General features: G+C 35.9%; 1 protein-coding gene across 1 annotated transcript; it reads left to right on the plus strand.

The window, feature by feature from the left end:
* Positions 1–3,046: 3,046 nt before the first annotated feature.
* Positions 3,047–12,870, plus strand: LOC104499028 (UPF0317 protein C14orf159 homolog, mitochondrial-like; the record flags this gene model as incomplete). The annotated part of the gene is made up of 6 exons (XM_010142477.1): positions 3,047–3,153; positions 5,965–6,118; positions 6,795–6,993; positions 8,628–8,778; positions 10,282–10,404; positions 12,673–12,870. Coding segments are annotated over exons 1-6 (928 nt in total), but the record flags the coding sequence as incomplete, so codon positions are not given.
* Positions 12,871–12,933: the final 63 nt, after the last annotated feature.

Here is a 12,933-nt window from a genome sequence, read left to right on the forward strand (position 1 = left end):
AAGGCCAGCACCTCATTGCACACAGACACTTGTATTCGACTAGTGCACTGAGAACAGCTTGTAGAAAAGGCTAATGACATAGAGCGTTACATGGCAACAACTGATCACAATTTCTGGATAAAAAAATATTTACCCTCCAAATCTGACCTTTCTGAAAATTCCTGTTGTCTAGGTAATGGGATATTTTTGCAATTCAGCTGGGCCAAATTAACAAGGTAGTGTATATCTGCTTAACTCAACGGGAGTGGTGCTACACAGATACATACTAAATGAAGATGTTACCTATCAATTTTACATTACTTATTAAAAACAGATCCAAGACCTGTTTAGAAATTTTACCAAAGCTGGTATATAGCTGTACTTCCTGACGGCCACTTGGATGCAAAAAGTGTTATTCTAAATATATATATATCTATAAAAAATATTGTCATTTCAATACAATATTGTTTTTGACAAGTGATTCATTATTCTGAACTACTGATATGGCATATGCCATACCGCCATTGTTGTCTGACCACAGAGCTCCTTACATCATTCTTATAGATAGTTCTTGAACGTTATAATCTTTTTCCAGCTTTGAAGTTTCATCATCTCTATCAAGATCTGGAAGTGCAGTTCAAGATACTTGTAGTGCCCACAAATCAATAGCGGGTAAGTGCCATCATAATGTTTCAGATGTGAATCTATTTTAATATCTGTTCCTTTCAGTATGCAAACCTAAAAAACACATGAAATATGTTAAATCTTCATGTAAACCTCTAAAAAGAAAAGTGTTTATTGTGCTTCTAATTTGGAACCAAATGCTTAAGGAAAGATTCTTCAAGAGCACTTAGTGCTGTGCTGTGAAGCTTTACAATATTGGTCGAAAGAGATGAATCAGTCTGCTTTTATACAAGGTTAATATTTAAATTATTCACTTCCTAAACAGTCATCAACAGTATATGTTGCTTTGCAGCTAGGGGCTAGGTTCACAAAGGGGAACTACAAGCTCAAGTGTTTCTTCAAGGTACGTACAGCCAACATTTTGGCTCCACTGATATTCACAGTCCTGCAGCTTGTTAGCCACTTGCTGTTATATGAACCTAAAACTTTTAGGGCCCTAAACATTTGCTGATAAAATCTCATAGGTACTTCCATTTCTGCTACTGGGCACACACTTTATGAGGGGAGAATCAGGCTTGCTCAACATCAGACGAGGGCATTTGCAATAAAATACCTAGCTGAAGACAGCTTTTGTCACCAACTAGTTTCCTGAGCTTGAGACTGTCTTTTAAATTCAAGTAACCTAGTAGTTCTTAGGGCCATCAATCCTATAGAAGATTTAGATGCTTTCCAAGATGCTCAGAAATAAAGAAAAACAATCTAAAAGAATCTAATGAACACCTCTGGAGTTTTTTATTAGGATCGCTGTATTTAATTTGAAACCTCTCGAATAATTTCAGACTGGTGTTAGAAACTCTCTTTACAGTAAGAATAATGTCTCTTAAATTGACAGTTAGAGGCCTGGGTTAGGGCTCAGCTACATTTCTAAACTAAATTTCTTGTTATCTTTAAAGTTTGTGTTTGGAATTGTTCATCATTTTGTAATGAAGACCATTTTTTGTGAAGCATGCAGAGTGATAATGTAAAAGCAGTTAGAAAGTAGTAAGTTAGAGTTCAGAAAAAAAAATTCAGACATTTCTTTTGGCTGACAATGTTATGTGAAGATTTCAGAATTAAGAATAGATAGAAAACTTACTCTATATTTCAGTGCACCCAACATAACCTCTCAGAATTCTACAAGCTTTGGGAAACATTTTGGACGGACACTGTTGATGAGAGTATAATGTCAGTCAAAACATATCACTGTTCTTACTTCAAGTTAATTAAGGAATGAGTTGCTCAGAGATATAAATATGACAATAAAGTGTTTCAATTATATTCCGCTCTGTTGTGAGAGTGAAACTTTGTACTCTCATAGTTATAGTGCAAAAACTGTGGATCTTTAACCGAAAAGTTAACTTTTGCTAGAAGGCTGTAACATCTTATTGTTCATTAATTTACTGACATCTTTTAAAAGTGGCACAGCTTCTATTATATTTATTACTTCTCATGAACGACAGCAAGAATGGCTTCCTCTGAATTAAAGGAAAACTTGGAGGTTGGTAATTTGATTACTTGAGGATAGCTCAGTTTCTTTCCTTGAAAGTGACCAAGGTTAAATTCTTAAGCAGTCAAATTATTATTTTATCTGGAGCTATATTTTACTTTTTCCTATCAGCGCTGTAATAAACTCTTCTTAGTTATTAGGTAGTTTGGGTTGAGGGAAAAACTCGGTGTGAACTTTGACTAAACTGCAGAAAAAAAGATCTCTTATATCTCCAAAAGTTGTAAGAGGAGTCAGATATTGATTGTAAAGAGAGTACTTATCTCTGTTCCTACTCCAGATTGCATGACAAGTAACTTAGACATCTCTATGTCTGCTCTTCCAGTGTAAGAATAGCCACAGGTGTATTAACTTCTACATAATTAATATTTGGAAAGTATAATACGGGTGGAATAGATTAAAATTACATTTTCTGAATATAGTTCTCTCTTTACCACAAGGTTGCATTGTTAATTGTCTAAAAGCCTTCAGAACAGAGAAGTAATAGTACAGATTATAGCTTGGGAGGTTAATCCATTTGGGCTTTTGCATTTTTGAAATGACAATGAATTTTGGAAAAGTGATTACTCTAGGAAATTAATATTATCGGGGAGGAAAGAAATCTGTTTTTTAAATTATGGGCCAGAAAAACTTTGCATTTTATCCCGAATGTTAAAGCGCCTGTCTCTGGCTAGTTTACTGAAAGATTTAGTTTGTATTCAGTCATAAAATGTCAGTGAAATAACCTTTTGACTTTGATCTGCCTTTTGGGTTATAACTTAGAATTTCCCAGTGATAAAAAAATTGGTGAAGCACAAGGAAGAAACTTAAGCTAATTTCTCCAGAAAATCAGAATTTGAAATGTCAAAAAAAAAATGTGCTTTGTGTTTAAATTCATAATTATTTTTCTGTTGAGGATGAAGAGATGTTTTTGACAGGAGGCTTGAAATCTCTCCTTCCCCATGTGCTAAGAAGAATAATTCGATGCAACAAACTCAGTATTAGTAATACTTCTGGAATGGCAGAGGGTAAGTAACTGCTCTAAGTGCAAGAGTGACTCCATTTTAGATTCATTGCTAAGTGATTTCTTTTTTTATTTGTGAAGCCATGTGGGAATATCATGAAGGAAAGCAGAAGAAAATGAAAACATTGATTTATGTTCTTAAGTCACTTGGGTGTTTTTGAAATCACATTGTAAGCAGCTGACTCTTTGTTCTCAAATCGTAAAGCTGTGACAGAGAAAATATATCATCCTACTTGTGTAAAGTCCATGGACTTTGTTTTCAATGTTTGCAGTGCATCCCTCAGCTCCCAGTTATGTCATTGAGAAATTACAGAAGCAGAAAAGATTTGAAAAATCTGTCTTTTATTGCATACATTATATCCCATTTGTAGGATGGCGTACTATGTTCTTCAGAGACCAAAGCTTTACTTAGTGCTTCAGATAAACTTTGGGGAAGAATTAGAGACATATAGTTACAGAAGCGGTTTTCTATTTCATTTGTTGTAGAAGTTGGAAAAATGACTGACTCAGCAAGACTGGGAATTATAACAGAGTGAAAAAGCAGTTTTATACTGAGATATCTGAATGCTTTCTGGAAAATTTATTTCTGTCTTGCCTTTCATAGCTGGACTTTTACAGAAAAAGAGAAGTTTGTATCATTGTTCCGATCAACTTTAAAATGTAACTTAACATAACTAAAAATACTGTGGCCCACAAAGCCGTGTGTCATAGCATTACTGTAACATAAAACAGTTAAGGGTCATTTCATGGAATCATAGCGAGTTTGCCATCCTTACATAAGTTGAAAAATACTAATGAAAAACATGTTATAATGTTAACAATCTGCAGTTTGCCCCAACTGTATTTTTAAGTGCATGTATTGCTGCAGTAATTTTAAATGTGTTAGTTTTAACATTTGAAAAAAAGCATACAAAACAAATTCAGACTTCTAGCCATGGGCATACAGCTCTCCTATGCAAAAACTGAAAAAAGAGGATAACTGGAATTTCTCAGAATCCTTAAAATTGTCTTAAGTTGTTGGGTGATATGCAAGGAAAATAATTATTTCTTCCTGCCCTCATCATTCACCAAAGAGTTGAAAAATTCTTTCTAAACTTCTCTGAACTATGACATGAATTGTGTTGGGACGTGTGTCTAATTAATGCTGGTTGATCAGCATATCCAGCTTCACTAACATTGCTCATGACTGTATTCATAATGATGGATACATAATGCAAGTATGTATGTAGAAGATACGGGAAGGGGAAAATATCTTTGTAGACACATCTGTAAAGAAAGTAAGGATAGTCATCAGGAGGAGAAATATAGTGTTAAAGAGTTGTCACGAATCTTCCAGGCATTATAGAATATCTGAAAGTGACCTGCAGATTCAGTTTGTCAGCTGAGACTGGTATTTTAAATTCAGAGTTGTCTGAGTTGAATGCACTGACTAAAACTGTAAGTTTAAAATTCATTAATATCACCAGCAAGGTAGAAAGTGCCTTTGGATTTCACATGGATGGCAGGGAATGAAGTTGAGGGGTAACTGAATGCAGTATTTTATTCAAGGGTAAATTTAGTATGTTTATTTAACAAAAATGTATTTCTGTATTTAGCAAGAAACTGTTTCTGTATTTAGTAACTTTTGCTAGTAAGAAAATGAATTTTTGTGCCGAGTACTCCCAAGAGTGCAGTTTGTGGGCACATTCGGTATGCAAATACATGCTTACCTCAGCCTTTGCTTTGCAATTTTCCATCAGGAATAGAATTTTATCTTTTGATTTCTTTGTTAGTTTTGGTCAAGAGTAAGATTCGGCTGTTTTTTTACAGCCCTTTAAGGCAGATCATGGATTTTGACTGAATGGATGCCTCTTGGATGACAAACCACTGCATATTTAAGAAAGTGAGATGTTCTATGCAGCCTCTTACTTGCCTGTCTGATATCAGACATGGTAATAACTTGTCAAGACAGTATCGATACAGGAGTCAGGGACTGTTAATTGGTGGTCTTATACCCCACAGACTGGTTGTACTCTCTGTATTTGAACTGCTGTTATTTACATGCAAGAAAATTAAATTGGCATTGGTATTAACTACTAATGTTTAGAAAATAAATTTTTGCTAAATAAATGAATATGATCTTCCTTCATCGATACTCATTGCAAAAATATTAATGCCTTTAGAAGTTATTGTGTGGTAGTAGTCAACAACCTTTTAAATCAAAGTTGATTACAAGTGAAGAAAGTGTAGCCATTCTTTTAATTTCAGGGTTTTTAAAAATTAGGAATAGTAGAAATGACTGAGATACAGTGTGACAGACGAGTTTATTCTTGAGTTGTTATTATGTTTGTTAAATTGCAGCCCACAGTAAAATTTCGTAGCCAACAAACTCTAAAGATTGAGCTACATAACATCAAGATACCAGGAGTTTACTGTTGGGCGGGCCACATTTATAGCTTGGTATTAAATTAAAAAAAAAAAAGGTGAAAGTATGGTATGCAACAGCCTTTCTTTGCCTCTGTGCCGAAGTAAAACATTTTTCTATAGAATACTAATTTCCCAGGTTAGGTGATTAATTATGTCCATATAGGAATTCACAGAAATGTTTGTTAAATTAATTATGCTGTCTTCATATTATAGTACTACCCATGCTTGCCAACTATTTCAGCTGTGAACGACTTCACATACAGAGCACATCCAGCTATGGTTTTAAAAACACCTCAAAAAGTTGTTTAATTTAATTATGGAGTGCTGAATCCAAAATTTCCTTAAGGTAATATTTTAGTTTTGCAAACAAAAAGCTGCATTAATAACCACATACATTCCACAATTTCAGGCTATAAACAGGCCAACATTGTGATTTTGCACAAGTCCCTGGCTGATGACTTTGAGAAGTTTTGCCGTGCAAATGATGGGCCCCTGCCACTGCTGTACAGAAGCAAACCAGGTGACTGGAACTGTCCTTCTCTGAGTAGTGATTCTGATATCAGGTAACTACAGCCCGACTCTGCTTGTCAAAGTTCTGCAGTGAATGCTGGTGGTGATTAGGAACAGCCAGCTTACCCTGTTACACATTTTGAACAAGTTTCTTTTCTTGGAGTTATACTTTCAAGTTAAAACTATGCATAACAGCCTGATAGTCTTGATCTTGAAAAACATGTAATGATAATTTTCAATATTACAAGTATTTCTCTAATGCAAAAGTGAAATTTTGTGTAATTTCTAAATATTTTGCAGGCTGAGCCATCAGAATTAAATAACAGGGTTTTACCTGTGTTTTATTTAGTGGTAAGGCAGACATGTGACCGCATATTTATAGTCTCTGAAATTCGAAAAATGTACTCCTGTAGTAAACTCTAAAAGCAAGACTTAAAACAGCTCCCTAATTTCTGAAGTCCCGAGACAAGAAACATGTAAGGGACACTTGCCTATAAAACCTAAAAAATAGCAAACTCTAACACGTTCTGCTTATTGGCTTGGTTTTGTGCAGAATAAGGTGTTCTGGGGTTTTTGCATGTGTTTGTTTCATTGTTACTCAGAAAGAAAAGAAACGGATAAAGCAGACTGTATCTTGTGGTTTAATACCGAGTTAATGTCAAATCAAACGATTCTCCTTGTTCTCAAAAGGTATGATAAAGCTGTGATGGTAACTTCTTGTTTCACTAGAACTGACTGCCTACAGTACAGAATGTATGAGCATGGGGCTTGTACTGGATCCCTGAAAAGTCTAAAGGAGTATTCTGAACAACTTAAGGACATGGTGACTTTTTATTTAGGCTGCAGCTTCTCTTTTGAAAAAGCAGTCCAAAATAGTGGCATTCCCATAAGAAACGTTGAACAAAAACGTAATGTAAGCATGTATAAGGTAAGTATATGCACACACACACAGTCTGTGTGTATCTTTGCCTTTTAGCATTTGTCCATATTCACATTATGTGCATATACCTATTGCTCAAAATCAGAACTTTTTTTCCTACCTGCATAGTAACTTTAGGCATGTGCTAGTGCTGAGTGCATGAAAATAGAGACTAAAAAAATCCCTAGCCTCAGTTCAGTGCTTTTCTCAACTTCCTGCAAGGCCAGTCTGGGTTTTTTATTCATTTACGTTGACAAAGTTATTCTCTATGTGCTGTGGGAGCCATTTCATTTGGATTCTATTCTGGTTTGTCTTCTCTGTTTCAGCCAATGACCCATGCCCTATTCTGACCATGCCTTTATACTTGTCCCACTCTCCACATCAGCTCTAGATGCAGTAGAAACATTCCTTTTATGAGCCACAATAGCAGCAGTTTCTTCTGCACGACAGCCACATTTTTTATTTTTCCTGTGACAGTAGAGACTTTAAACTGCGTATTTGCTATGAAACCAGACCTCTGGGACAGAAGATGTTCCCGAAGGCTTGAGATATCTATATAGCACTGAGAATTGTAACTAAGCTCAGAAAGTTTATAGTTCAGATTTTAACGTTGGCAGAAGTCCTAGAATAATTCTGGCTCCAGTGGGTAGACCCTTTAATATTAAGAAGACTTAATAATACTTAAGTACAGATTTGCATGCCTTTTACATTTAGTTTGGATGCTCTTCTACTAGACAAAGGTTATTGTTTTCAGTGTTACCATTTCGCAATCTTTTTGCTGTGATCCTGGTCAAAATAAACACTCGGTTGTATCTCTTATGTGAATCCTTCTACCAAGCTTAAAGAAAAAAAAACAACTATGTATCTGCTTATAGCATTTCAGAGTTAGGAAAATGTTCTAGTTTATAGCACATCAATACTGTGAAGAACTATACAGTGTGTTTCCTCAGTGACAGGTATGATTTTTATATAAAGATTGTTAATGAACATTTTCCACGCAGCTTTAGCTGTCTGCATATCTTGTTTATGTTTCAATGCAACTGAGATATCAGACATTGTATTCTAAAAAGCTGAACTGCTTTCTCTCTGAATAGAAAAGGTGCTTCAGCATCCCAGTCGGTGAGGATGATGAATTCCACAGGACGTTTTGAAAAGATTTTGTATGTGTGGAACCGGCATGCTGCTTCTGTAGAAGCGGGAGTTCCTCACCCTCGCATGGTGCAGAGCACTGTGGCTCCCCTGAAGTCAAATACAGAGGGTAGATTCACACCAAGTAGATTTGTCACTGTGTGATATTTTTTGTTAGCTTTTTCTCTTTCTGTATAGGGAGCACACCATTGATTTCTGACAATATTCAGAACATACTGAGCTCACCACACTGTATGCTGCACATACTGAAGCAAGAAAAGCATAATGTTGAAAATTTTAGTGATCTATATAAAGAAGCTCAAGGATGGAGTGTTTCACACTGCTGGGTCTTACAAAAAAAATGGAAAAAAATTTTAAAAGGATTTAAAAGGAACATTAGTGTGTGGCTTTTCTAAACTCAACAACCTCACAAAGTTTTAGACTTATTCCTTTTAATACTTTAGAAGTTTTATTTAATATTTCTGCTAACTCCTTGGATTCTTTTAAACTGCCAGACAGCTGTGCCTTGCTACAGCATTTCTACTTTTCACTGCAACTTAGTCGTCACAATGAGACCTATTCCTGAAAGCAAGTTGGAATCAGCTGCGCTAGCAACATCTGAATTAAAAGAAGCCCATGGAGCACCGATTCACATAGGGGACCCTGGTCAGTGATGGTAATTTTTCACTCTGCATGCAATTTACTGTGTATAAAAATGGAGAACCATGGGAAGTAGTAGAACTGAAATACCTGCACCAGTAAATTTATTATCTTTAATGCTTTCTAACGGTCACGAATCTGAAAAAGAAAATAAAGTAGGTTTTGAATGAGCTGAAGACTGAGATTTCTCAGATAAAAGATAGCTGTTGAATGTACATGAATTGTTATATGGCGGGGTGGTTTTGGTAAAAAAGTGTAATTACATTTTTCTAAAATGTATGCAGTTTCATTTATATGTGAATACTTTCTTGCTGTCAGAGATTCCAGTGACAGGGTAGCAATGATTGACAGCATGGGGAGAAGTATGTGTGGATGCATTTTGTGGCTTAGTGGATGACTCTGAAAGTAAATACTGCATTATTTTTAAAATTACTGAAATAGGATACATTGAACACAACACTTAAGAAAGAATAAACGGAAATATTACAAGAATATATTGTTTTTTTAAAAAAAATCTTGAACAAGTACAGGCCTATCCTTTGCAAGGGAAAACTGAAAAAAAAAAATTATAAAACAGGTCTCTGGAAAAGAACAAAACCAAGCAAACACTTGTAAGATGAAGATAGATAGCAATAAAAAAATACCTTTCCCTTCTTCTGGCAGAAATTTGTCAATCAATAGACTATGGGCTGCATACACAGAGGGATCACATCGCAGAGTATGGAAGGAGATGTCATTGGTTACTTTGGTCTTAGTGCTTAAATCTGAGGAACCAGTGATAAATCATTAGTTTGAGTAGAGCAACAAGATAATTGGGCAAGTGAGGGTCTCCACTATTTATTTTTTTATTTTTAACAGAAAAGAGTGAATTATTGTGTATATGCAGGTAATATATGTTAATTCCAAAGAAGACAGTGTTATATTAAAGCATCTAAAGAATTTAAAACCAAGGGAAGAAAGCAAGTGCTCAGAATGACCCAGAATATTACAAGTAGGTGTTAGAATAAAGCAAAAGACAATTTAGTGAAAGCTGGGTAAGAGTGAGATGTAGTTATCTAACCCAGAGAAGTAAAAAAGTGGTTGCTCATTTCTCTAGCTAAAGAACGTAGGAAGCTAAAGGAGTAGAAAACATATTCTAGAAGAAACTCATTTTGCATTGCAGTCATTTATTCTTGCTCACCAGTGTCATGAATTGATAGAGAAGATTTACAATATCTTAGAAACTCGGTATACATTTCTAGCATGCATTTTGTTGCAGAAACACAGTGAATACATTTTTACTGATGTAAAAATCAATCTACTGATACTGATGTACAAAAAGGGAAAACAAGTCATCTCAGGTTCTGGGCACTCGAAGGCAAGCTAAATATGCCACTTCAATGGGAGGTGCCATTGCTGCAATCCTAGCTCAGTGTCGTTGAATGATGTTTGGGGTCCACGCCCCCACCAGCTTTCCAGTATTCGTACTTAATTGGATTCTCTCATGAATTAATTTTTGATCATTTCCAGGTCTGCTGGGAATACAAGATCTTTCCAAACCAGACTATGGCGATTCAGTTCAGCTTCACTCTGGTGATATTCCAGTGTTTTGGGCCTGCGGAGTAACGGGAATAGAAGCAATCATCAACTGCAGTATGTACTGTGTTTGGAGACTCTTTTCTCTCTCTTTTTTTAAATGTGGTCTGAATAAGTTGGCTGATTAGCAGGCTTGATTTTAGGGTGAGCTAAAGAACTCAACAACAACCCAACCAAACAACAAAAAACCCCTTTGGCAGGATCCATTGTGAAATACAGGTCTACATTAAGGGAAGGCCTCACTGAAATTTCATCGCTTTTGTTTGAGTATTTTAAAGGCAGAAGTTTAAAGCTCTGGCAGCATCAAATCATCTTTTTAAACATTATTAAAAATGAAAAGTTTAAAGGCATTAATTTTTAAGCTTCTTCCTTTAAAAATACTATTTTATATTAGATTTCAATGAAACAATATTAAACGGGGAGAAAAAATAAAGCAAAACAGCCAGATATCTTTCCAAAACATTGTTAAGAGCTTGCAAATTGATTGATCTGGAAAAGAGTCCATAATTGTCTCATGAAAAATTTTTTGAGCTTTTAGGTTTTGTTCCAAAGTGAAGTAAATGTGACACACTTTACATAAATGAAGCTTCATCCCCTGCACAGAGGTGTCCTCCACTTTATCCAGTCATTTGTAACAAAGGGCAAGAAAATGTAACTAAACCATAGTGACAGTATTATATACTGTTCTAACTCACTAGTGTGGAATGAAATCTTGTATTTTACTGAACATGAAGTTTAATACACATAGGCAGTCTAACTGGGAGAGCCTTGGGAGGTCATCTGCTTCGTCCTTCTCTCCTTGCAGGGTCTGCTACATCCTTGTGGTTCCTTACAGATGTTTATCTCAACATGTGCTCTCAACACCTGCTGAAAATATATTCAGCACTAGGAGCAGAGAATTATTCTTCTTTCTTGCAAACAATCCTTTCTCTCCAGTCCCAGATCTGAGCTGAAAATCCTGCTCTTTCCTGTGTTCTCTAGCAGTTCTATTCATCTTTCTCATGTGTTCTTATTCAGGGAAAGGAGAGAAAAAATTGGCCAACCTCCCCACCATATGTTGCCCAAAGAGGCTGTCTATCCTGCCTTTGCCTGGAAGCTACTTTTACTTTTGTTTATTTCTCCATTTTCTGTTTTAAAACCAGTTGGCATTTCTGCATGCCAGGAACTTTTTGGACAGTTTGCCCCTTGCTGTGCTCCTTTTTCATCTAGGTAGTTAAAATACTACCATACCAGTCTGCCATACCACCAGTACCCATATTTTAGATGAATCTGCTAGCTTCTCACAAAAAATTATTGTCTACTTACATGGTTTAGTAAACCTCAACAACCATGGCCCCCAGCTGCTTTTAAAGACTCCCAACATATCTAGTGCAGACCAAGCACATCTGTACTTCTTAAAGAAATACCTCCTTCCTTTGCACCATCCTAATAAAGTAAGGCTTTGTTTGTGTAAGTATGCCAGTTGTGATTTATTCAACAACCTACCAGTTTTGCCAAATCAAGTATAATCTAGATCAAGACTTCTGGAAGTATAAAGTGTAAGTATAGTATATAGTCTAAAGACAGCAAGGATTTTCAGCTTAGGGAGCTGCTATGCTGTCAGGTCTAACTAAACTTATTGTTCACGAGGGGTTTCGATGCTGCTAAGATTCCCTTTGATAAGAATTATTGGTCACCTTTTGTCATCATTCCTTGCCAGTTTATAGGTCTCCTAGCTAGGCTGGCAAGACATCGTGCAGAGATGCTAGTCCCCATTTTCTGAATCTGATACACTGCTCCTAGCCATCAGGCAGTAGTTGATACAGTTTTGTCATATCACTATTACAAGCCTATTCAAAAGTACAAGAGAGACACTATAACTTCCAGGAGCACCCTAGAACCTACAAAATTAACTTATCCTTACAGAAACAATATCACCAACACACTGTGCAACTATAGCATTAACTTATTCTTACAGTTTCTTCATGCATACCAAACCCAATTTTCAGACTTGCCTGTTCCTGACAGACTTCCTCGGAGGGCACCAGTGTTCAATTCCTAAGTTGCCTCAAGTTTCTAACAGAGAGGATATTGTAGAATAACCTGATCTCAACTACCCACATGAGCTTTTTAGAAGTGAAAACACTCTCAGGTATATATGTATACATTTCATTCTCAAAGTGGAGTAATTGCTGCAGTGTAACTTAAAATATCACCTTTTTTATGGTAAGTGTCATCAGGCAGGGATTCTGTGCTGTTAAATTAAATAACATTTTGCAGTTTTATCATTCTCATAATGTATTGCAATAACAACGCATTTAATTGAAGTTTTTCCACCCATTTTAGGAGCTCCATTAGCTTTTACTCATTCTCCTGGCTGTATGTTCATTACCGACCTAAAGAATGACAATGTCAGAGTCAGATCCTCAGGAGAAGTCCCACAAGTTCACTGCATTTCTCAAGATCCTCTGCATTATAGTATTGTGTCAGCAGAAGCAGCCCGAAAGATAAAGACTCTAGAGACCCTAATTGGAATAGATCCAGGTAAAAACAAAACCTCTTTTCCTTTTGTGGATTTGTTATGAGGTACATACAACCTCTTTCACG

This window comes from Buceros rhinoceros, unplaced genomic scaffold, assembly GCF_000710305.1.
Source record: "Buceros rhinoceros silvestris isolate BGI_N320 unplaced genomic scaffold, ASM71030v1 scaffold22048, whole genome shotgun sequence".
Classification (NCBI taxonomy): Eukaryota; Metazoa; Chordata; class Aves; order Bucerotiformes; family Bucerotidae; genus Buceros; species Buceros rhinoceros.